General features: G+C 44.9%; 1 protein-coding gene across 1 annotated transcript in view; it reads right to left on the bottom strand.

Moving 5' to 3' along the window:
* Nucleotides 1-27284, bottom strand: part of LOC126471364 (regulating synaptic membrane exocytosis protein 2-like) — a 420233-nt gene that overhangs the window by 389542 nt on the left and 3407 nt on the right. Inside the window, exon 2 of the mRNA XM_050099485.1 lies at nucleotides 24080-24212. Coding sequence (XP_049955442.1) covers nucleotides 24080-24212 — 133 coding nt within the window. The remainder of the gene's footprint in view (nucleotides 1-24079; nucleotides 24213-27284) is intronic.

The raw sequence follows: 27284 nt of genomic DNA, 5'->3' as shown, positions 1-27284 counted from the left end.
TGTCATAACCTAAATCAGATTATCTGTAGTGTCGTTTACATGTTGAATGAAGTGTGTGCACGCCGTAATTTGTAAGTAATTTACGCTTTTTTCACATAGTTCAGTAATTGTCACCCTGTATATACTCATATGTCTCCATAGATGAAAGCTTAGAGCGTCTACAACAAATCAGCTTACCGCGTATGCCACTGTGATTTCCCGTGATTCTTGTTCCAGTAGCGAATGGTACGCTGGAAAAACGTCTATTAGCAGTCCTCGGTATAAACTCGAAATTCAATAATTTTACCTTCATGGTAGTTTCGCGATACGTATGTGGGGTAGAAAAAAGTTGGCTGACTCATCTAGGAACGTACCGGTATGCTATCGGAACGTCAACAACAACGTAGACTGTGATGCTCAGTATAGCTCCTTTTTGCATTTGTTCCTGGCTCTGGAGGAGCAACTCTATGACACTTTGCCGGCCGCGGTGGCCGAGCGGTTCTAGGCGCTTCAGTCCGTTTCTACGACACATTCACGCTTAATTAACGAATTGTGCCAGTGTTGTTTGTATCTTCTCTATTTCGTATACTATACTGCCTGGTAAGTGTCCCGGACTTACGAATAAGACTCAACCCTCTGTCGAATGAGGGTTTCGTAGGAACGTCCTTCATTGGTAGACTACGGTTACTAACAAGGGACACTCCCCAGTGCGCCCCCTTCAAATTTAGTAGTAAGACGGCCCAGTGGATGAAGTGGTTCAAATGGCTCTGAGCACTACGGGACTTAACAAAAAAAGGCTTTGAGCACTAGGGGACTTAACATCTGAGGTCATCAGTCCCCTAGAACTTAAAACTACTTAAACCTAACGAACCTAAGGACATCACACACATCCATGCCCGAGGCAGGGCCGGCTTGTGTCGCCGTGCGGTTCTAGGCGCTTCATTGTGGAACCGCGTGACCGCTACGCTTGTAGGTTCGAATCCTGCCTCGGACATGGATGTGTGTGGTGTCCTTAGGTTAGTTAGGTTTAATTAGTTCTAAGTTCTAGGCGACTGATGACCTCAGAAGTTAAGTCGCATAGTGCTGAGAGCCATTTGAACCATTTGAACCCGAGGCAGGATTCGAACCTGCGGCCGTAGCAGTCGCGCGGTTCCGGACTGAAGCGCCTAGAACTGCTCGGCCACTGCGGCCGGCTCCCAGTGGATAGCCCGTCAAAAGTGAACACAGATCGATGATGAAAACAGTAAGGTGTACTGAGATGGAAAAAGGAAGCGAGAGTGAAACAATTAACGGTCCATGCTCTAGATGTGCAACGTTGTGCGGATGTGAATAGCAAGGGCGTGGTGGCTGTATACTCAGGGTGTTGGACTGCGATGCGGGAAACCCGCGTTCGAATATCCCAAGTCCGCCATGTTTTATTTTTATTTTTCCACAGAATTATGTAGTGTCCGTCCGGTCATTGACATGTCTGTTCCCTGTATTCAAATTTGTGTCTGTGCCGTGGTGTAACGACCGTTTGCAACAGCGAAGTGTAATGAAGGGACCTCCAAACGTACGTACCTCCTATTTTTTCTACACAAGTACCACATGTTATGATTCTTGCGTTCCGTTTGGAAGTTTTGACTCTTGAATTCCTTTGTTGTAACATAGTTCACATCCGTTTATTTGTCGGTTTCACTTCTGTGAGATTATGCTGCATCTCGCCTGCTCTCACTATTCATGACATTTACTTGCGACGATAATATATTCTCTCCACATGACTCATATTGTACAACTAATTTAATTGCCAAGACTACAGGAGAACGGACACTTCAATGATCGGGCGGAAAGTTCATAATTTTCTGAGGGAAAAAAAATGATGAGGCACGACGGAGATTTGAACACCGTTACCACACAAACACGACGTCATTGCTATTTAAACACGCTGTATGTTGCATATCTCTAGCTTGGACGGTTCACTGTTTCTATTTTGCATCTTTTTTGACAGTTCAGTAAACCTTCTCAGAGTTTTGAAGTAAATCTGAGGGGTTTACGATGGGGAATTTCCCTCGTGAGCATTCATCCAGCGGATGTCCAATGGAATCTACCTATCCTACGAATAGTTACATGTGCTCGCTCCACTTTCACTCGTTCTGTACACATACCCTTCGATATTTAACACATGATTGTTTCCGGTGAATGTTTCGACAATCGTGTAATTAAACAATATCGGATCTTTCCGTCTTTTGTAGGCAGCGCGTTATATTTCTTTATGGTGAGTGTCATCTGCACCAAGCATCGATCCTCTACAAGTCTTACCGGGCGAGGTGGCGCAGTATTTAGCACACTTCACTTGCCTTGGGAAAACTACTGTTCAAATCCCCGTCCAGCCATCTATATTTAGATATTCCGTGATTTCTGTAAAACGCTCCAGGCAAATACCGGGATGGTTCTGTTTAAAAGGCAAGGCTGATTTCCTTCCCCATCCTTTTGTAATCCGAGCGTGTACTCCATCTCTAATGACCACGACATTGACAGGACGTAAACCCTGATCCTCGTCCTTACATCTACAAATTTTCGATCATTTCGCTAAAATTTTCTAGAATTTCGGCTTTTCTATAAACAGTAAGCGATCAAAAAGTTTCCGTTCGAAATCTGTACAGTTCAGAATGGGTGTGCCAATCGGGCGCAATCACTGTGAGCATTGAGGCAATCATCCACCGACTTACCAGGTTGAAGAGATCAGTTTGGTAAAACTGCACACCATGTCTTGCTGCGTGAAGAAGTCCGTCCTGCCTGCATCCTCATTTGAAAGGCCTTCTTTAAGGGATGGAACGTGTGACAATCGATGGGGAGAGATCAGCACTATAGTTCAGGCGCTCAATGGATGAGGCTGGTCTCCCAGACCGCACCATTCCACAACGGTGGTTTTTGACAGACAGGCTGCCCCATACTAATTCTTCATTCTCCGATGGACGTTTACCATTGTTTGTCCTTCGTCAGCCAAGAAAAGAATAGTAGCAAGTTGCTTGTACTGGGATGCCTTTGTTCATAACGTCGCCATAGTTCACGTTTTAGCATTTACCGTACGCACTTCGGAAAGACACGAATACCACACTAATCTATTGCACACATGTCGATGCTTATATACCCGCACCGCTGTAGCACTACGTTGCATATTCGCTGCAACAACGCCCTCAAAAGGAAACTTTTTAATCGTTCCTTATTCAACAGAAGCATATCCGAAAAGACGTACGGGTCTTCCAGCGTTATCCACTGGGTTATTTGCCTACACTGCGAACAGTAGTGGCCCGATGACACTCCGTCGGAGTACACCCGATGCCACATTTACGTCTGAACATTTCAGTCCGTTAAGAACCACTTTTATATTCTATTTATTAGGAACTCTTCAATCCAACAGAAACTTGGTACGGCATTCAGTGGGCCCACGTTTTTATCATTGGACGACAAAGCAGAATTGCATCGAAAGCCTTCCGGAAGTACGGAACACGGCATCAATGCGGGCACCTGTATCTTGTGCCATCTGGATCTCGTGAATGAGTAGAGCGAGCTGGTTTTCCCAAAATCGGAATCGATGTAGGGAAATTTCAGTCTACAGATAGGCCATAGTTCACGAGCCTAAATCGTGTTCAAAAATTATATGACAGAATGAAATTTTCGTTGTAGGTCTATAGTTGTGTGAAACAATTCAATGACATTTCTTGAAAATGATAAGACCAATAATTTGGAACGGTTCAACCTTCCAAAGTCGTGTCACGCTGTTACACGGGATCACTGTGTGCCATGCCTCTTCAGGACAACTTAAAGTAGTGGTTGCGGCTACAGTGCAGGATTGATATTAAAGGTCAGAAGATCGATGCGCTAATAATATACTGCATTCTAACGTCGAACAACACGCCAGGCATAAGGTGACCGTATATACACTACTTTCCAATAATATAGGCTGTGTTCCTATTATGTGAATTTCGTGGTCAGGCAATAGTTCCAAAATTCTCCAGAGCAGCCGGGAAACAAAGACAGGCTTTCGTAGGCTTAGGTGTTATTCAATTTGTAAAATATATTTCTTTTAAACTATGTATTTTGCAAGAAGAAATATCAGTGTTCTTCAAGCAGACTTTCATAATGGTTATTATACAGTAAATCGAACTGCTTGGGAATGATCATTAGTCTGTACATTGGATCCCTGACTATTAGGACTCATGACCTGGTAGGTTGCACATATCTCAAACTGATAACGAGAGTCACTCGTTAGGTCACAAGTTTATAGACCTCGACAATCCGACTTACAACATCACAATACCAGAAAAGGCGGTGTCCCGTAGCTACGACATTAACGCAGCTTCTTCGCGATTGACCAATTTTCATGTCGGATATATATGCAAGTCGGTAAATCAAGGGGTCTTCACTATCTACGGAGGCAAACATTCTATCACAGTGACATCTTGTCGAGTAAACTATGTGTGGGAACACGCCACTTCTATGGAAAGCTCATACAGGCTTGATCAGTGTGCCTCCAACAACCCATGTAGGTCAACCAACCACATTCATTCCGCTAATACACATTTATAACTTGACGTGGTGAATCAGTAAAGTCTTCTGAGCAAGATATTAGAATGGAAATGGAAATTAAGAAAGTAATAAAGTAGCTTACGAACAAATAGAAAAAACGTCCGACGCAATGAGGAAGGGAAGAGTTGTAATCTATAGAGGCTAGGCTAGATGAGGAGAAGATAAGAAAATAATTTTTAACATTTTTAAGAGAAACCCAAAATTGTAAAAGACGTCGATCTTTAAGTTCTTTTGATGAACATGAAGTTAAAGAAGTTTTAAGATGAAGTTAAGATTATCTGAGAGAAATGGAAGTAACGTAGGAAGAAATAGGAGAAAGAGAAAAGTTCAGAGCGAAAGTAAGACAAAATACAGGTGCGACATAGACAGAAGAAAGAAGCAACAAACGGATGGAAGAATGAAAAACTACTGGAAAGGAAGAAACGAGAAATGGAAGAAGACATAAGTTATTTCATGTAGTCCTTAGTAGAGCAAACGAATAAAAGAAGCTGGCAAAACAGGTTATTTGTTTGGTTTTTCCATACCTGTAACTCTTCGACGGTTTTATTTTCTCAAGGCCCCGACTGTTGTTCGAATAACGGACCCACACATTCAGCTAACATCTGCGCTCGAAACGCGACATCTCCTCTTTCTTGTCTTAACGCAAATGTTAGTGTACGTATTTCCGCACGTCACATGACGCCTAGGTCATCAGCACACTACTGGATACATTCGAATACAAGTGACACTGATAGTTACAGTTAAGTCAAACAGATCAACTAATGCAGCCTGACATTGTAAATACATCCATTACCCCCTCTCCCCTCCGCCGCTACCCATCAACGAGCTGGCAGACACAAAAAAACCACAGCACCTACAAATTCAGTCCACATACATGTCACTGACTGGTAGTGTTGCTTGTCCATCCTCGGCGTCAACGTTGTTTTGTCTAGGACTCCGGCCTACTCGGTTCGCTAAACAAAGAACCAAGAAATTGGTATTAATGAGTTTTATTACAATAGGACAAATACAGTATTTAGCTTTGATATGTGTTGCAAGCAAAGGGTGACATACAAAATAATCAGTCTTCTTCAGAATACAGAAACACAAGTCTGTGCCACATAGCGATTCCTCGCGAAGTGGCTATCGTTGACGCTGCTAGTCGCTAACACTGAAGCTGCTCTCTAAGTGGGCTGCCACCAGTCGGGCGCGGCGCTTACGTCCTCTTCACGTAGGGGCCGTTGCTGTCGCGTTGTCGTCCTGGAAGAGGGTCGGTCAGCCTACGAATGGCTGACCTCTTCTCACAGCCTTCTCTTCTCTTTCGTTCTCGACTGGCGTGCTGGCGCTGACTTTACGCCGTAACAGGTCGTATTAATGAAATGGGATGTGCCTTCTAGTTTTAGTATCATTTCTATATCCAATACAAACGAAATAGTACGTCTGTAGCCGCGCGGTCTGAGGCGTCTTGTCACGGTCCGCGTGGCCCACCCGTCGGAGGTTCGAGTTCTCCCTCGGACATAGGTGTGTGTGTCGTCCTTAGCTTAATTTAGTTTAAGTTAGAATAAGTAGTGTGTAAGCTTAGGGACTGATGACGGCAGCAGTTTGGTCCCATAAGGCCTTACCACAAATTTCCAGTACGTCTTTGGTGTAAGAGCGAACGTGGTAGATAACTTCATCATGACGGTATATACGAAGAACCGTCATATCACTTCCGTCTCTCTCAGTTACAGATCTTCATTTACATCTATACTCTGCAAACTGTGAAGGGGATTTGCATTTTTCGCATTTGTAACAGGGCTGTTTGCATGTTTGGATTCGACTCTTTGACATCGAAGCCTTGAACTGTCAAAAAAGAGTAGTGTTTGGTGGTGAAATGATCCCACTGGACAAAATATTAATAACCCCCTTACAGGAGCACATTGATCGCTGTGTTGCAGAACTGATACCAGGCGGGCGTCTGATTCTTTAGTCATGGCAGTGAAGTGATGTGCATGTGCCAGTCGGTTGTGCGAAATCGGCGCAGGAAGAGAGGTTGTAAAAACGGAGGTACGGAGACAATCACAGTCAGTTTCCAACTCGACAGGAATTGTTGTAGCCACTGAATGCAGCTCTGTCTCAACCAATTTCCGAGGGGACATTGCGAAGTCGACTGCATCTGGGGTCGTGCACCTCGCAAAACGCCATTGCTCACAGCGGCACATAAGGCCGCACGTTGTCAGATACTAGGCAGTATCTGACTGGAGTCGAGCGTGTGGTCCGGCGACTTGCTGTTTTCTCTCTTGAAGCTGTGCACGGCCTCACTGCATCGGAGGCCTGGTATGCGTTTAACCCGCAACATACACCCATTCGTTCAAGTTACTGCGAACGTAAACAACAACGTTTATCTCAACATTTCCGGTACTCAAGTGTTGCCTTTACTGCTACATGTTCTCGATGAGCACGCTTTGGACAGTCACGTCTCCCAAGACGACAACAGTCGTCTTCGTAAAGCTGAAAAAAATGCCCTCCTTATTTTGCAAACATCCAGGTGCAAGAACCCCCAACTCGTACTAAATGTCTCAATTTAGCCGGCGAGTCCTTAGATGGTGGTATAAGGGGCGTTCAGTGTAACTGGCCACGCTTTCCCACGCGAGTTTTGCGGTAAATAAGCCAGTACTTGAACTGACTCAGTGAGCCGCCGCGTAGGAATTCTTCCTACCCGTTATGTGAAGATGGTCTCGTACTTTTATGTCCCCTTGCAGAGCCGTAGCAGCGGCGTCTGATTCTGCAAGCGCTATACTTCTGTCTATGTTTTACATAATGTAGCGGAGAGAAGTTCTTTGTGCAAATAATTTTTACACGCGATGGCATTATGGTGCGTTTATTTAAGAAACACTGTAAAAAGAATTTGTTCACACTATTCACTAACTATTAATGGTACGACAGCATGGTCTACCGCGTGACTAATTCCAAACGCATCCTATCGACGGCTGCCGACTACGGCACACAGTCTGCAATCTGAGCGTACAGTCGGTATAGCTCGTACAAGATCGTACATCTTCGGTTACGCCAAAGTTATTCATTTATTTATTTGTTCAAAAATGGTTCAAATGGCTCTGAGCACTATGGGACTTAACATCTGTGGTCATCAGTCCCCTAGAACTTAGAACTACTTAAACCTAACTAACCTAAAGACATCACACACATCCATGCCCGAGGCAGGATTCGAACCTGCGACCGTAGCAGTCGTGCAGTCCCGGACTGAGCGCCTGAACCGCTAGACCACCGCGGCCGGCCTATTTATTTGTATCAACGTTTCCTGAAAGATAATGTTTGACTCCTCCAAATGTCTGAGTGGCAAAAAGCAACATTTCTTAGCAACCATTTATTAATAACAATTACTTGATTGGAGCCAGAACAAATCTACTTTCCATACGGATCTCTTTGCTGACGTCAAAAGCGATATCTGCATCGGCACCTCATCCCACTGGCTCTGCAAGCGCCACATGGCCAACCGCCTCTGCTGGCCAGCGTGCAAAGCTACCGCTCGCTTTTGAAATAGAAAAACTGGAAATAAAATAAAGTGCGCTCTTAGCTGCAAATACCTTGCACAGTGCCTCTATCGAATCTCAAAGTGGCGCTAAATCGGCCTATCTTAATCACATAGAAGATATTTTGAATTCCACTGGTGGAAAATAAAATCTCAATACTAAAAAGTAATTAATGTAGGGTATTGAAATTTAGGGAATACATATCTCTAGGTAACATATTTAAGAGCTTAACGTTGCATGCTCACAAGTTAATGTAAGCAGTAAAAAAGTCATTGCAAATGTGAAATTCTGGTACATTAATAACCGGTGTAACAGCTAGAATGTTGAATGAAAGCATGCAGACGTGCATGCATTGTGTCTTACAGGTGCCAGATGTCAGTTTGTGGGATGGAGTTCCATATCTGTTGCACTTGACGGGTCGATAAAACGACGGTTAATGTTGGATGTGAATGACTCTGGAGTTGTCCTTTGATGATGTCCCGTATGTGCTCGATTGGAGACAGATCTGGTGATCGAGCAGGCCAAGGCAGCGTGTCGACACTCGGTAGAACATGTTGGGTTATAACAGTGCTATGTGTGCGAGCGTTATCCCATTGGAAAACATCCCCTGGAATTCCGTTCATGAGCGGCAACACAACAGGTCGAATCACCAGGCTAACATACAAATTCGCAGTCCGGACACTTGGGGTAACCACGAGAGTGCTCCTGCTGTCCTACGAAATCACAGCCCAGATCATAACTTCAGGTGTAGGTCCAATGTGTTTAGGTCGCAGACAGGTAGATTGCATGCGCTCACCTTGCCGCCTCTTAACCAACACGTGGCCATCAGGGGTACCGAGGCAGAACCGACTTTCATACAAAAAGACACAACGTACCTCTGTTCCGCATCCCATTGAGCTTTTTCCATTGACACCATTAAAGTCGGAAACGGTGGAGGATTGGGGTCAGAAGAATGCACGCTAACAGAGCGTCTGGCTCGGAGCTGTGCTTCAAGTAAACAATTTGTAAAAGTTTCTTGTGCCACGGTGGTGCCAACTGTTGCTCGAATTGCTTCTGCAGATGCAGTACGATGCGCCACAGCTATACGCCGGGCACGGTGGTTTTCCCCCTTAGTAGTGGCACGTGGCCGTCCGGAGCCCCGTCTTCTTGCGACCGTACTTTTCTGTGATCACCGATGCCAGCAGTCATGTACAATGGCTATATTCCTGCCAAGTCTTGCTGCAGTATCGCAGAAGGAATATCCATTTCCTCGCAGAAGTAGTACACGACCCCGTTCACACATGGCTAGATGTTGGTAATAGCGTCTTAGTCGTCTTAAAGCCATTCTTGGCTAACACCAGCTCACTACTTCGAATCTCAAAAGTAACTAACGCTCACGACTGTTATAGCGCTTATTTAAAGCAAACCTGATTTGCGTCCTCATAGTGGCGCTACTAGAGCCACTTTTACTCAACTGGCGCGAAATCTGAACAGACACTATCTTTCAGATGTACAAAGGCTTCCTTGGTGTTGGGAATATTTTTCCTTCGATGTATTTGGAGCAGAAGGTGAAACTTGGCAATCAGAACTCCCGTAGTTAAGTAGCTCTGTGAGATCTAATTATCTCGACTGTTTCACCTGGATATGGCATACCCGAAGAGTCTCGTACACTCTCTTCCGATGTGCTTAGGTGCAAGTGAGTCACATGGATTATAAACGAGAATAAAGAATTATTACTGTGTCCAGTCAGAGTAAGTGCAAATCCCCATCCTCCCACCTCAACGCAAACACAAAAAAGCACCCACGTTCATATAACACAGGACCTCACTACACTGATCCTCTTGCACGACGGCGGCCCGTAACATAGAATGTGATGCTCCTTGTTGCTGTAGTAGCATCTTTGTATTGAGTTTATACAAAATTGCATATCTGTAGCACGTGTAGTGATGAATGTAATAGATCACTACACAGTCCAGTCACATTAATGCGACCACCGACTATGTTCGACGTCAACGTGCAGTAACAACTCCCTAACGGCAGGTGGCAACACTGGCAGTGGGGGGTGTATATGGTTTGCTTGGGGGACGCAATAAATAGTGCTGTCGTAGTCTTAATGCGGAAAAGAGCGATTTGTCTTACGTATAAATAGGCACGATCACTGGACTTCAGGCCACGGGTGGCAGCATTTCCGAAACTGTTCGCGTGCCACCGTGGTGGAAGTATACCGTGCATGGCAAAACGGCGCTAACAAAAAGTAGCTGTGGTGCACTGCAGAGCCGGCAGGTTTGGCCGAGCGGTTCTAGGCGCTTCAGTCTGGAACCGCGCGACCGCAGCGGTCGCAGGTTCGAATCCTGCCTCGGGCATGGATGTGTGTGATGTCCTTAGGTTAGTTAGGTTTAAGTAGTTCTAAGTTCTAGGGGACTGATGACCTTAGATGTTAAGTCCCATAGTGCTCAGAGCCCTTTTTTTTGCACAGCGCACGACACGTGGTAAGAGAGAACGACGGCTGGGGAGACGTGTGCCTGCGAATGGACGTGCAGTTGTTGAGCAGCTGACCGCCTAGATGAAGCAACGGAATACCAACAGTGTATCCTGAACTGCCGTTTAGTGAACGTCGCGCAGCAGGCTCCTGCTCCATTAACGGAACGATGGCTAGAATTCGCACGCCAGTACCGAAACTGCACGTCCACTGAGTGGCGACATGAGAACTTTTCAGATGAATCACATTTTATGCTCCATCGGCGAGAAACGTACGAAAGCAAATACCCTGCAACAATCTCCGGACGGGTCCAGGCCGGAGGAGGGAGCGTCATAGCCTGGGGGATGTTTTCATGGCATTTCCTGGGTGATCTCGTCATTCTAGAAGGCACAGTTAATGAACACTTGTATGCATCTATCTCTGGGGTCATGTCCACCCCTACATGTAGTTTGCTTTCCTCGACACTGCCACGTCCCTCGCAGCTCACAGAGTACGTGTGTGGTTCGAACAACACCACAAATGGTGGTTATTCAATTTTTGATAGGTGGTCACATTAATGTGACCGGCCGGTGTTCATAGCGCATGGAGGAAGTAACATAAAAACTCTAGCGCCCTCACGTCTCAGTCAAGATTTCTTTCTCATTAGTTCTTTGTAGTAAGCTGAAGCTCTGAGAAGAAGTTATGCTTCATAAATGCGTATTTTTCGCATCTGTAGTTGAGCTATCAGTGTGTCTGAATACCACAAGTAGATATCGATTCGCAGTATAAAAAAAATCTGTGCTCCATGGAAAGACAGTTGGAGCGATGTCCACCGAGGCGGCGTAGTGGTGAGACACTGGACTCGCATTCGGGCAAACGGTAGCTCAAATTCCCATCCAGCCAACCTGATTCAGATGTTATGTGGTTTCCCTAAGGAAAATTCCCCGACGATTCGTTTCACAAGAACACTGTCGATTTCCATCGGTAATCCGAACTTGAACTCCGGCTCTAACGACGTCGTTGTCGACGGAACGTGAAACCACAATTTCCCGATTTACTGCGGATAACTAACAAACTTCTCGCTCTTGTAGTGCCTTTGGTTTAAAATGCGTAGGTTAATGGCGAAGAGAGCTGAGTGCTAACCACATTCTCTTTAGCGCATATTCTCGTAGACCTGATAGCGAAATTTCTTCCTTTTTGCAAATGTATATTGGTTGTTACTAAGAAAAGGTGTTTTTATTATGAAATTTCCTACATGATATTTAATTCATGTCACTGTCCTTCACTGGCAAGAATAACTATTACGGCTGTCATAAAAGTTTCAGAATGTCATTCGTAGTAATTTATGCTAAGACCCGAGCGCCACACGAAAAAATAACATACAGGGTATAGCTGGTCTTCCACTTGACGTCACAGCTAAGACTTGTATTTCGTTGAGACTGACGGGGTCCTACATGGCATTCCAAACCTACCTTATGAACTTTTCTTGGCAACATAAATCATCATCCGACTATATTTCACAGGACGACAGGAGCCATTTTCGCTAAATTTTCTGTTTCTCTTTTATCTTTCCGTGTTTGCAGTGAACGGAGGAAGGAGAAGATAGGAATAGTGACAGCCCGCGCAACCTTTACACATGAATGTACACAGCTTATAGTACCAACTGTATCTGAAATCTCGTAAGTGTTCCAATCTACTTTCTTTACTTTTCACGTGACTCACAGCCTGGCGCAACTGTTTGAAAGCAACGCAACTTCACTGGCTTGCGTTCACTTTCATCTGGTCCGATGTTTTCAGGGAATTTTGCTCTGATGAGTGCAAGTGGAGTATAGTGTCGTGTATGTGCCGTCGATGATAAGGAGGGAGAAGGCAATATGCCTTATTACCCTCGAATAGGACCAAAGACTAGTATCGGATAGTAGGACACATCCTGAGGTATCAAATAATCGCCAAATTCGCAAAGGAATTGTGTGTGTGCGTGTGTGTGTGTGTGTGTGTGTGTGTGTGTGTGTGTGTGTGTGTGTCGGGGGAGGGGATAAAAATTTTATATACAGCGAGATCAACGCTTGACTATATTAAGCAAGTTGAAATCAACGTAGTTTGCAGTAGTTATAAAGATATGAAGAGGAGAACTGTATTAACGCAGTCTTCCGATTAAAAGGCCGCCACATACATAGGACCAATGTGTGGGGGGGACGGGGTGACATATGGGGGAATGCTGACGGGTTGGGCGCTACCAACAGAAACTGCAACGTTTAGCTTCACCACGCAAGATTCCTGCATCAGCGTGAAAAAAAGGTTAATTTTTACATGCAGCCAATACAATTTAAGGAAATGAGGTTTGAGAGGTTAACATGATTGAAATATTGCATGACAATGCACCATATACACAATTGTTAATTACCAACACAACAATCGCCCAAAAAAGTATTGTCATACAAGCTTTCATCTGCACAAAGTCCCATTATAAACTTCCAGATTTTCAAATTTTTTTTCCTCCAGTTCTGGCTCTAAAGGGAATAGGCAGGGTGCTAGATTCTTGATGTACAGAATATCTAATAGTAAATCAAAACTTAAATATACATGTCTAAAACTGGCAGTATATTTACATTGGGAAGCCGATATTTTTGTAGGCCGAAATGTCGATATCTTTTCCTTCGACATATCGATACTTCTTGTGGATTTGTAGCGCGTTTATAATAAAATTTTGTTTTAAATATCGATATATTGGATTCCGGTTATTTTTAAAAATATCAACAGTCCTATGATCAACGTGCTGACACTCCGTTGCGCTTCAGTCTATGTCTCTCTCTTTAAGTGGATTCTTGTCTTCCTGCAAACAAACTTATTTATGGTTCAACGTTCTTTACGTGTTTGTACGATCCTGCATGGCCGAGTGAACAGTATGCGTAAATTTCCTGGTCATATTGTAGTATCTGGGGGAGATTAGAACTTACAAGTTATAGATTCACTTAAGTGTTTATGGCTGGCAGTACGGACAGAGAATTTTGTAACATGGTTCTAAACACTTTATCCGAAAATTACCGTGTGCAGATAATCGGAGAATCAACTCGTGAGAGTGACATCTTAGATATCATCGTCACAGACAGCACCGAGCCTTTCGACACAGTATGGAGCAGGGAATCAGTGATCATCAAGCCGTTATTTAATTCACGAAAGATGTAAATACAAAAATGCAGCAAATAAAGTAGGCGAAAGGGAATAAAAACCGTGTTACAACACTGCTGCGTAAACAAAGAGAGCTTCATCACAGATTCAAGAGAAATCAAAACCTAGCAAAAAGTTAGCGGAAGTAGAGCAACGCGATAAGCGTGTAATGACTTTGAAGATAAAATTTGGTCAACCAACCTGACTAACAACCCTAAGAGGTTTTGGTGCTACGTAAAGTAAATAGTGTGTCCGAAGTCATCTATTCAGTCACTCTGTCACAGGCGTCGAAACGGAAGATACAGAGATAAGGCCAAAATATTGAAATCGGTCTTCCGAAATTGTCTCACCGCGGAAGATCGTAATACTGTCCTTACTTTTCAATCATCGTACGAACATCGAAATGGCAGAACAAAAAAGCAACTAGAATCACTTAGTAGTGGAATGACATCAGGACCAGATAAGATAGCTGTAAGAGTGTGCAAAGACTGCAGCAAGGAAGGGAACCTAGCGATCGAAGAAAAGCGCAGGTCATTCCCGTTTCCAATAAGGACAATAGGACAGATGAACATAGCTTTAAGCGTATATGGTTGGCGCCAATATCATGTTGAATTACTGAACGTGTTTAATGCTCATGAATTATGACGTGTTTGAAGAACAATATCTCCTCTATAAAAATGAACATAGATTCGGCAAACAGGATCTTGCGAAACTCTCTGAGGTCCATAGCGCTGCGGACACCGGCGCTCAGGCTGATGCCGTGTTCCTTGACTTCAGGATGGCATTTGACACCGTCTAGTGAAAAAATACCAGCTTACAGAGTATCGGACTACATTTGCGACTGGATTTAAGATCTCGTTGCAGGCAGAACTCAACACGTCGCTCTTAACGGAACAAAATCGACAGATGTGAAGTTAACTTCCGGAGTGCCCCAAGGAAATGTGATAGCACAGTTACTGTTTACGAGGTATATAAATGATATAGCAGAAATTGTTGGAAGCTCTTTAAGACTGTTCGCGGTTGTTGCGGATGTCTGTCCTAAAGTAGCGACGCCGTAAGACAGTACTGATTTGCAAAATGACCTCTAGAGGATTGATGAATAGTGCAGGCTCTGGCAGTTGACCCTGAACGTAAATAAATGTAAAATGTTGCGCATATGTAGGAAGACAAATCCACTGCCTTACAACTACACTGCTGATGATAAATTGCTGGAAACAGTATCTACCGTAAAATATATAGGAGTAACTATCCCCAGCGACCTTAAGTGAAATGTGGAAATAAATAGTTGGAAAGCAGATGCCAGACTGAGAGTCACAGGAAGAATATTAAGGAAATGTAACTTATCCACGAAAGAAGCGGCTTACAAGGGGCTCGTTTGATGTGGTCTTGAGTATTGTTCATCAATCTGGGACGCCTACCTGGTAGGACTGGTAGGAGAGAGAGAGAGAAGATCCGACGAAGAGCGGTGCGTTTTGTGACGGGGTCGTTTAGTCGGCGCGACAGTGTTACCGAGATGCTCAACACACTCCAATGCAGACGCTACAGGGCAGGCGTTGTGCGTCACGGAGAGGTTTTCTTCTGAAATTTCCAGAGAGTAGTTTCCAGGAAGAGTCGGTCAACATTCTACTTCCTCCCACATACATCTCGCGAAATGAGCACGATGAGAAAATTCGAGAAATTAGAGCTAATATAGTGGCTTATCGACAACCATTCTTCCCACGCTCCTTTCGCAAGTGGAGCAGGGAAGGGGGGATTAGTCAGTGGTACCCTCCACCATACAATGTCAGGTGGCTTGCGGAGTACTGATGTAGGCAGTAGTGGCCCTACAGCTTAGCCTAGAAGACAGATTGAAAAAAGGCAAATCTACGTTTATAGCATTTGTAGATTCAGAGAAAGCTTTTGACAGTGTCGACTGGGATAAACTCTTTGAAATTTTGAACGTAGCCATAGTAAAATACAGGAAGTGACAGGTTATTCGCAACATACGGGATGAGAGTCCAGGGGCATGAAGAGGAAGCAGTAGTTGAGAAGGGATTGAGGCAGGGTTGTGACCTGTCCCCGATGTTATTCAGTCTCTACATCAAGCAAATTACGAATTAAACCACGGAAAAATTTAGAAATTGAATTCAAGTTCTGTGAGAATAAGTTTAAATTTTAAGGTTTTGCGATAACATTGTCATTTTGTCGGGACTTAGAAGAACAGCTGAGCGGAATGGATAGTGCCTTGAAAAGAGATTACGAGAGGAACATCAACAAAGGTGAAACAAGAGTAATGAAAAGTAGTCGAACTGAATCAGGCAATGCTGAAGAAGTTATGTTATGAAATGACACTAAAAGAATTAGATGAATTTTGCTATTCAGGTATCAAAGTAACTAAATACGCTACCCGTAGTAGACAGAACGTGAAATGCGGACTGGCAACAGCAAGAAAAGACTTCTCAAAAACAGGAATTTGTTTAAAAAAATGTTCAAATGTGTGTGAAATCTTATGGGACTTAACTGCTAAGGTCATCAGTCCCTAAGCTTACACACTACTTAACCTAAATTATCCTAAGGACAAACACATACACACACCCATGCCCGAGGGAGGACTCGAACCTCCGCCGGGACCAGCCGCACAGTCCATGACAGCAGCGCGTTAGACCGCTCGGCTAACCCAGGAATTTGTTAACATCTAAGTGATAGCAAGACTCCTCCGAAGGTATTTGTGTGGATATAGTCTTGTATGGAAATGAAATTTGGACGATAAGCAGTTCATACAAGAAGATAATAGAAGCTATTGAAATGTGATGCCACAGAATAATGTTGAAGATTAGATGGATTAATCGAATAACTGCCGGACGGTGTGGCCGAGCGGTTCTAGGCGCTTCAGCCTGGAACCGCGCGACCGGTACTGTCGCAGGTTCGAATCCTGCCTCGGGCATGGATGTGTGTGATGTCCTTAGGTTAGTTAGGTTTAAGTAGTTCTAAGTTCTAGGGGACTGATGACCTCAGACGTTAAGTACCATAGTCCTCGGAGCCATTTGAACCATATGATCGAATAACTAACGAGGAGATACTGAATCGAACAGAGAAAAAGAAAAGTTTGTGGTGCCATTTGACTTAAAGAAGGGGTCACTTGCCAGGACGCGTCCTGAGACATCAAGGAATTGTCAGTTTGATAATGGAAGGACATGTGGGGAGCAAAGAGCTTAGATGGAGAGCATGGCTTGGATTTGGTAAGCAGATTCAGATGGATGTCGATTGTGGTTACTATGCAGAGATTAAGAGGCTTGCGGTGGTGGTGGTAAACCGAGTTTCACTGCAGATTTAAAAGTAATAATGAAATGTACCCGCAAATTGCGAATACAGTACCACAAGAGCTATACAAGTTACTGGAAATATATCAAAATTTGTGCCGGACCGGCACTCGAACCCGGATTTCTCACATGTCACGAGTAGTCGCCTTACCGGCTTCGTCTGTCCGAGCATGCTTGCAGGTTCAACCCTAGCCTCCATATGTCCCACTGTCTGCTTCCCACAGTGATCGTACAATTATGTCATTGCCGCACAGAAAGGGACGTATTTATTTTTCTGGTGAGGTTGTCTTGACTTTGGCATAAAATGCATCACTGCAATTTAATGCATATAGAATGAAGCTGCGAGTGAAAATTTGTACCAAGGTCGGGAATCGAACCCGGGTCATCTGCTTAGTAGGCAAGTACGTTAGCCACTTTTTTTCGGTTGATCTCATTTTGTTCATTATTATTCGTTCTGTTTGTTCTGGACGGATGTCCCATGACCCTTGTTCAAGTTCATTATTGATTCATTAATTCAGTGTTCTTTTTTTTGGTTTTTTTTTCCTTCTTTTTCTTCTCCCCGAGCACGTCTCCGCGCTCGATTCAAATTCCCCCTTACATACAAATAGAATTGCCGGGGCTCACCAAGTTCTGGAATAACACCTTCTCTGTAAATGTGGGATCCAGTCTGAAATCAATTTACGTTCGATGCTGAGATGCTATTCCAGAACATGGAGAGCTTCGGCAATTCTGCTCGTGTGTAAAGTAGACTGAGGCGCAGTGAGAATTTGGATCGCGGATTGAGGAGTGCCACGGTAATCCGTGCTGTTATGTGAACCACTGTGCCAAGGTCGCTTACTGGCTAACGCACCTGCATAATGAGCAGGAGACCCGGATTCGATTCTCGGCCTTGGTACAAATTTTCATTCGCCGCTTCCGTCTATATACATAAAGTACATCTGTATGAGACCAGTAAGGTCTCTGATATTGTGACATTTCATTTACATTAGTGGAGTATCTGCATTTGGTAGTGTCTGTATAGTGCGACGCAATGTTCCATCCAACGTGCAAGAATGCAACACCCTTGTCTGGGGAAAGACACCGTGGAACACAAAATGCACTCCGCCATATATCTTTCGGTAGCTTACGGAGTATACAGACTGTTTCGAAAGAGTGTGCAAAAATGTAAAAGGACATGGAGAATGTTCCACTGAACAGTTTGAGGTAGGGAACCTGGGGTTGGAGAAGCCAGCTTAAGAAGATATGGAAGTAAATTTGTCTACCGCTCTATCTAGCATTACTGTTTTCCAGCACGTACTGTGCTGTTTATTTACATGTACATTCTTTATTTTCTGCAAGGAAACAACGAGGACGAATTACTAGGATGTCATGATGCAGGTTATTTTACTTTACTTGTCCACAAGGAGGCTCTGTTGTATTGTATTTGACATTGTCCCATGACAGAACGTGCTACGAATCAACGACAAACCCATTCGTTACTCAGTGCTATTCAGAGACGTACAGTACATTACGATGGAGCAGTACCGGTACAGTTTCACAGAACTCACTGACAGGCACCTTGTGTAGGGGGAAGTTCGTTGCATGCTCTCGCTGCTGAAAGGTTATACAGGGAACGATTTCCTAACAGGCATCATCCGTCACGACGAGTGTTTATTTCTCTCGATCGATGAATGGGGGAGACTGGTTCATTGGAAAGAAGAGACGAGGGACGTAGCAACACGAGGACCGCTCGCACACTCGATTTTGAAGAGGAGTGCTGGAACGTGTTGCAGCGGACCCCACTACAAGTACTCGTCGTGCTGCATGTGAAATGGGCGCTGCACTCACTAGCGTGTGGCGAGTACTGCACGAACATTACACCCATGTCACCCGCAACGAGTCCATGGAATGCTTGTGACTGACTTTGCACTAATGATCGCGTTGTGTCATTGGTTGCTCCAACAATACATTGATCTACCAGATTTCCTCCAAATCGTGCTGTTTACTGGCGAGGCCTCATTTGATCGTGATGGTATTTCCATCAGCAGGAATAGCCATGTGTGAGATGAGGGAAACCCTCAGGCTGTATTAGAGTCACACCGTCAAGTACGTTTTGCTGTTAATATCTGGACTGGCATTGTAGGCCACAATCTCATTGTGCCATATCTTCCACTTGCCCGTCTGAATGGCCACCTGTATTGAGGTTCGTGCAAGGAGTTCTACCTGAGTTGTTGAAGAACGAACCCTAGGCTTTTCGTGAAAAGATGTGAATACAACATGACGGTGCACCGTCTCACTTCAGTGTGAATGTCAACAACAATTCAGTGCTGTATTTCCAGTTCGCAGGATTGGAAGGGGAGGTCCTATTCCATGGCCTGCGAGGTCACCTCACCTCAATACCCTTGATTGTTTTCTACGGGGATATCTGAAGTCACTTGTGTGTGGGACTCCTCTGGATACGCAGATGGAATTAGTTGCCAGAATTTTAGCTGCCTATGATGCGATTCGAAACACACCAGGGATATTTGTCAGGATGCGTCAGAATGTTGTTCGCCGATGTCATGCTTGCATTCAGGTTTATGGCTGTGAGTTGCAGCACATTTTGTAAGATACAGTACAAATGGTGAGTTCATTGTGTCAGTGATGGTATTTGCAGTTAACTGTAGCTAATTTAAATAAAAAAGTACAAGGTAATGTGATTTTATTCCTATTATCTGCTTAAGTGGGCTTCTCCGACCCCACGTCAAATTGTTCGGTGGAGCATCCTCTACGTCCTGTTAAATTTTTGCACGCTTTTACGGAAACACCCTATAAATGTAACTGTAGGTGTAGATGTGAGTCTTGTAGTTTGTGCTAGTAGCGTGGGGTAGTTTAGACTCTGCATTAGGTTGAGTATGGATCACCTGAACCAATGCATTCCGTTTTCGCATGACAGTCGCGAAATTCCGAACAGGACGAAATGCAATATAGCAAAACGAGAAACCACAATCTAGATAGGACCTGACCTTGCCACTGTAGAATTTCTACTGTTGATGGTAAACGTTTGTCCTTTTTACAAACACCGTGCGAGGGGCGCAGTAGTTAGCACACGCAAATCGCATTCGATAGAACGACGGTTCAAATGTGTGTCCGGCCATCCAGACATAGGTTTTCCGTGATTTCCATAAATCGTTCCATGTGATCACTCTTTTGAAAGTTCACGGCCGATTCCCTCCTCTCTCCATGAAACATTCCGAGCTCGTACTCCGTCTCTAATGACCTCGATGTCGACGAAACGTTAAATCCTGATTTTTCTTCCTTCCCTCTTACAAACATCTACTCCCAAAAGGACAACATTATAAAGCTATTCCTTAATGAGAAACCTGTTGGATAATTTTACCTTAATAAAGTATGTAGGTGATGGTACTCCCACCTACATTCCATGCCAGTTTGACGTTTGTGGCATGCCACCTTCACAGTGTTACAACTTTAATGGCTAACAGCGTAAAAACAACGCCGGATGTCGTCTGCCTCTGTTCTTTTTGCGAATAGATGTAAGGACCGCGCCGCAACTAAATGTTCGCCGTCCCAAACAACGACCAGGGAGGTCGTCAGGCTCTAGGCGAACAGTGCATATTTCGCTAAAAATGTCACAACAAAGGGAAACTATCTATTTACTCATTCATTCATTGAATTGTTTGCCCAAGACCAAGTGTTGTCAGTGAGAAAAGAAGCGAACTGTTACAACTTCCAACGGTGAAAAGATACCTGGAAGATAAAATGAAAATAATGAAGATAGATACAGTAAATGCACTGATCAACCAGAACACTATGACCTACCTAATAGCCGGTACGTCCACCTTTGCCACGGATAACAGCGGCGACGCGTCGTGGCATGGAAGCATTTAGGCTGTGGTAGGTCGCTAGAGGGAGTTGCCACCACATCTGCACACATATGTCACCTAATTCCCGTAAATTACAGGGAGGGTGGATGCGTTCTGACATAACGTTCAATAACATCTTGTATGTGGTCGACCAGGTTCAGATCTGGCGAAATGGTGGGCCAGATCATCAAATGGAACTCCATCACACTTCTGGCCTTGTACCACGGCGCATTATCTTCCTGAAAAATGCCACTGCTGTCGGGAAACATGATAGTCATGAAGGAGTCTGCAACCAGTGTACGATATTACTTGGCTGTCATGGTACCTCACACGAGCTCCACTGGAACCACGGATGCCCACGTGACTGTTCCCCAGAGCATAATGGAGCCGCTGCAGTACAGGTGTCAAGTAGCTGTTCCCCTGGAAGGCCACGGATTCACGCCCTCCCATCGGCATGAGGAAGAAGGTATCGGGATTCATCAGACCGTGCAACGCTGTGCAACTGCATTAACGTCCAGCGTCGATGGTCACGTGCCCATTTTAGTCGTAGTTGCCGATGGCGTGGTGTTAACATTGGCACATATACGTGTCGGAATGGCTCTGAGCACTATGGGACTTAACATCTATGGTCATCAGTCCCCTAGAACTTAGAACTACTTAAACCTAACTAACCTAAGGACAGCACACAACACCCAGCCATCACGAGGCAGAGAAAATCCCTGACCCCGCCGGGAATCGAACCCGGGAACCCGGGCGTGGGAAGCGAGAACGCTACCTCTCGACCACGAGATGCGGGCTTCACATATACGTGTTGTCGGCTGCGGAGGCCAATCGTTAAGAGTGTGTCCACTCACACTTGTATTCCGCCAAGCATTAGAGTCTGACGTTAATTTCACAACAGTTCTCCGCCTGACCTGTTTTATAAGTCTGCCGGGACTAAGTCCTACGACATCTGTAATGAAGCGCGGCCGCCCAATCCCACGACGTCTGGATGTGGTTTCGCCTTGGTTTCGCCACGTGCTGAAGACGCGCGCCACAGCCTCGAATACCCGACAAGTCGTGCAGTTTCTGTAACGCTCGTGCCAAGCCTCCAGACCATCACAATCTGCCCTCGGCCAGACTCAGATAGATCGCGCGCCTTCCCCATTCTATACACGGCCAACACGCTCACTGAGACTACTTGCACCGTTCGTGGGTGTGACTCGTCAGGTGACGCTGCTATCGCCTGGATGGGTTTATAGCAATCAGTAACTCCATCGGGTTATTTATGCACCAAGGAAGGATGCACTCTATTGTCGGGCTGCCTTCAGGTTTCAGCTGAAGCTGTGCTGGCAAAATGCGCCTGGAGCTGAGTGATGTGGCACTGTAACGAAACGCCATATTCGACTTCAGGACGAGTGGCATAATATCTGTTCCTCCCATAGAACATCTGACTTTCCGCTATTATCCAAAATCATTGCAGGTGAAATCATGGATAGTTGCTTCAACAAACTGCCCACATCGCATCGTGACACTGAAATAGAGCACCTGTTGTCACAGTCAGAAGAACTCCAAGAAAAAAATTTCTGACAGAAATAGTCACGACCTGTATAAAGAGTTCGTGAGTGTTTTCTGTCACACGGCATTATCTACAAAACAACATTAACTGCAGTCACTTATTGTATCAGCAGATGAAAGAAAGCTTACAGTTTGTCATACGAATACATCGAAAAACTAATTGAGTCATCAGGTGTGGTATCCCAAAGACCCAACGCGGAAGTCAGTCTATCCATTTAGCGTAAGTGGTGATAAATTGCGTCTAAGTTATTGCTCTCATTCGTGTCTTTGGTTTGCGAGTAAGGATTCTACGATAAAAAGAGGTATGTTACCTGCCCCTCGCATTCCTCTGTCTCGGAGATTGCTGCTGATTTGAACAAAAGTTGTAAAACACTTTCAGATCAGCTGTGAAACAAGGAGGAAGCAAACCACCATTACGCACAACCATTAGCCGAGAAACTGGTCGGTGTGAGAGATAGACTGTACTCTTTTAAAGTAAATGTTTGGGTGAGTTATTTAAATAACGACGTCTGTCACGTGATTACATGTTATACATGTTATACATATACACCTTACTACTGCATGTAATTATTGGGATCATTGTTCGGACGGCGGCGTCCGGAAGGGTATACTTACAACTGGTTATCTTGAAAGAAATTGTCAGATTATTGTGTGCTCACAGCTGGGATTATCGCTGCAGTAAGTCACTGAAATTCGTTTCCAGAATTACTAGTCAGCTCTTTCTTTTGTTCTATACACGTTAGTGACTGGATAATTCATTGATTATCGACGTCCTCTACCGCTTTCCCACCTCAGAACGAATTTTAGTCTTTTCTTAAATATATATTTCCACTCCCCTGGAATAAACATTTTCGATGAGCTTGGTTAGTTCGTGGAGAATCAAACTTTAAAACGTTTGAATCCTGTTGGTAAACAGGGTGCATCGCTGCATCTGTATCGCGCATCTTGTCCACTATCACGCTGGCGGCAGACCAGTGTATGAGAAATATACGAGTCACGTGATAAGCCTAATAGAGGCACTCTCTCCAACACACCACTTATCTCTTATTCACTTACGCATGAGCAATTTTTTACTCGTAAGATTTTGCCATAAATACCTTCATTTCCATACGCACAGGTGTTGAACGATATGAAGTGCCTCCATGAGCAGTACAAGTGACCGGGAGGGTATATATTCGTAAGTTTAAAGAATGAATGCATACTTCGATTTTTCTTCTTTAATGAGATACTGCTATTTATCAAAAACGTGTCAGGTAATTTCTCTAAATCACTGAAGTGTAACGCTCGGATGACTCTTATGAAAAGTCGGAGAGCAATTTTACCTCATATCTTTCCTCAATCCGAGCTTGAGACTTTTCTGTAATAACTTCGTCGTCTCGTTGACAGAAGTTATAACCTGATCAGGTTTTATAATACGTAAATCGATCTCAGCGCCCGACAGTGAGTCCCTTCCTTTCAACAGATCTTCAGAGCTCTCTTACCTTTCATCCAGGCGAGCTAGTCGTTTGTGAACCTTATAACTGCAAGCAGTTCATACATGGCTACTTCGTCAATGGATTTTTTTCACTGCTTGTGAACAACAACAGAGATAGCCTTTTTAGTACGAACTCGTGTTTCTAGATCTTACACTTCTATTGCTCTACTTTGTGTCTCTTCTCGCTTATTTCAGCGACGAGTGGTAAACACTAAGAAAAGAAGCTAAGGCGAGAAGGAGCTTACCTCCTGGTGTGCACCGGCGGCGGGGCGGGCGCGGGGTCCTTGTCCATGAGCTGCGCCTTGGCCATCACGCTCTGGATCTTGGCGCGCTCCTCGTCGCTCAGGTGGCTCAGATCCACCTCCGGCACGTCCACAGCTGCAACAGTAAACACAAGATGCACACAATCCTTCTGGAGGCAATCTCACAGTGGGCTCACCCAGCCAGTTAATACAGACACCTGACGTTTAACATGGACTCTGTATCACCGAAAAAGAAAATTTGAACAAACAAAGAGCATAGCCACGGATATAAGGTCCGTTTATGTTGACAATGTCTAATCAAAAGTACACAGACGCCACTGTGTAGAGTGGTACTGACCGCTAGGTATCAGTAGAAGTGCAACCGCCAGTACAAAATTAGTAATACATCCTGTATTAATGTCCACTAATAGTCTCGACCAGGTAGTGTGCCCCGACATGCACATGCGCATCTATACTCCAGAAGCCTCCTTATACTGTATGTCTCCCAGCCGCGTCAGGAAGTGAAATCCCACGAGCTTCAGACCGAGCTGTCTTCGGTAAATAACTGCCGTGTCGTTGTGGCCTCGCCATTACAAAGCCGCTCTGCTGGCTGTGACGTCACTGGTGCTCCTTTCCTCGCCAACAGTGGCAATGTTTCGCTCCCGCTTCAACCTCGCGATGTCTAGTTCCAAGACTCTGCTGTGCTGCAGACCGCCGTCCTTGTTGATGGTGTTTTCAGCTATTTTCATTTCTAGCGCTTCTTTTATAACACTATCCCAAAATACCTTCGTCCTCATAATGACAAATGTATCATCGAATAGAATTCGGTGTAGATTTACTAAAGCGTGTTCTGTCACGGTTGATTTTTCAGGATAGCTTAGTAGTAAGCACCTCTCGTTTCCGTCTGGCATTGTCCCGCAGTGCGTACTGCTTGGTTGACATAGTACCTGCTTCAATGACATACTTTCTACACTCCAGGTGTTCCAAGCCCTAGATTGCCCCTCACAGGCCTTGTGGTTGTATTTTTGCTGGGCGCCTGAACACTGATGAGATGTTGTGTCTCTTCAGGTGCTGCCTAATCTTTCCCGACGCTGTGCTACAGAAAGGCAAAAACGTAAGTTTCTTGTTTTCTTCGGTGGTGTTTTTCCAGCGTGTCTCAGTAGAAATAGTCCGTGGTATCTGGCAGTGTTTGTAACCGCTGTCCCGGAAGACTTTCCGGGGGTGGCTTAGATCTAGTGGCAGATTTTCAGCGTCTGAGACGACTTTAGCACGGTGGACGGATGGTGTTGGCTAAGAGCGTGCAGATACCTACCAGTGTTTCTAGGTTTCCTGTACACACTGTGGCTGAGGTGTCCATTGGTTTTCCAGCCAACTATGGCGTCAAGGGTAATGCACTATCTATCTCTATTTCCACCGAAAAGCTAATGTGGTCGTGAATGACGCTCAGGGTTGACTACGACTCTACAATTCTCGAGGAGGATACCTACCGGGAACTGCCACGGGAATAATGAGGAAGACATCAGACCTCCTAAAACAGTCATAATTGGAAGAGCAGTTACTAAGAATCTCCTTCCTCAGGCGCCGAGACCACCTACGCTTTATGGGGTACCAAAGATTCACAAAACGGTTTCACCTCTTCGCCCTGTTGTGAACACTACTGGATCACCAACTTACAAGCTGGCAAAACATCTGGTCAGCCTCTTAATGCAGAATATGGGTCGCTGTGTGCATCACATCGAGAACACTGACGATTTTATCATCCGAATTAGACATCTGCGCTTTGGGCAAGGCGATATAATGGCCAGTTTTGATGTGCTCTCCTTATTTACGCGTATTGCTGTCAAAGGCTGCATAGATCTTCTCTCACAGTTATTCGCCAGTGTAACTGAGGGGTTGTTTAACCACACATTCACATCATATTTCCTACATGGCGGCCAGTATTTCGACCAATTGAACGGCTTGGCGATGGGAAGTCCGTTACTTCCATCCATGGCCAACCTTTTTATGAAGTTATTTGACACGGCACCAGATAAGCCAAGTTGCTTTTATCGTCACGTCGACGACATTTTCGTCATCTGGCCCCACGGAGGTGAAAAATCGGGAGAATTATGGGAACACCTGAACGGCATTCACGACCATGTTAGGTTTATGATGGAAGTACAGACAGACGGTACATTATCCTTCCCTGACATTCTTCGCCAGAAAACAAATAGACTCAGAACCAATGGACACCTCGGCAATAGTATGTACTGGAAACCTACACACGCGGATCGGTATCTGCACACTCTTACCCATCACTATCTGGCACAAAAACGTGGCGTACTGAATACTCTCGTCCACCGTGCTAAAGTTGTCTCAGACGCTGAAAAATCTGCCACTAATACTAAGCCACCCCCTGAAAGTCTTCCGGGAAAGCGGCTACAATCACCGTCAGGTATCACAAGTTATTTCTACTGAGACACGCTGGGAAAACACCACCGAAGGAGTCCACAACAAACTTGCGTTTTTGCCTTTCTGAGGAAGAGCGTCGGGAAGATTAGCCTCTTACTAGAGAGACATAACATCTCATCAGTGTTCACGCCCCAGCAAAAATGCGACAACCATGAAGTCTGTGAGGGACAATCTAGGGCTTAGAACACCTGGAGAGTACAAAATACGATGTCAGGGTGGCTGCTACTAAGTCGGCCAAACAATACGCACTGTGGAGCAACGCCGGACGGCACACAAGAGGTGGTTACGCCTACGGTATCCTGAAAAATCAGTCGTGGCAGAACAAGCTTTATAAAATCGACACCGAATTCTGTTCAAAGAAACATCTGTCATTATGAGGATGAAGGTATTTTGGGACAGCGTCATAAAAGAAGCGGTAGAAATAAAAATACCGTACCGAAAAACACCAACATGGACGGCGGTTTCCAGCTCAGCACAGCCTGGGACCCAGCCATCGCAAGGTTGAAGTGGGCACGATGGACGCGGGACGAAAACATTGTCACAGTTGGCGAGGAAATGAGCACCAGCGACGTCACAGCCAGCAGCGTAGCTATAGACCGGCGAGGCCACGGAGACACGGCAGTCATTTACCTATTGACAATGGCCGAGAAGAGCTCGGCCGAAAGCTCGTGGGATTTTGCCCGCCTGAAGCGGTTTGAAGCCCGAGAAGATTTTATTAATTCATAGCGCCGCGAGACCATGCATTCATACAATGTGT

Source organism: Schistocerca serialis, chromosome 3, assembly GCF_023864345.2.
Source record: "Schistocerca serialis cubense isolate TAMUIC-IGC-003099 chromosome 3, iqSchSeri2.2, whole genome shotgun sequence".
Lineage (NCBI taxonomy): Eukaryota > Metazoa > Arthropoda > Insecta > Orthoptera > Acrididae > Schistocerca > Schistocerca serialis.
The sequence above is the reverse complement of the archived record's forward strand: the minus strand, read 5'-3'. Positions and strand labels throughout refer to the sequence as shown.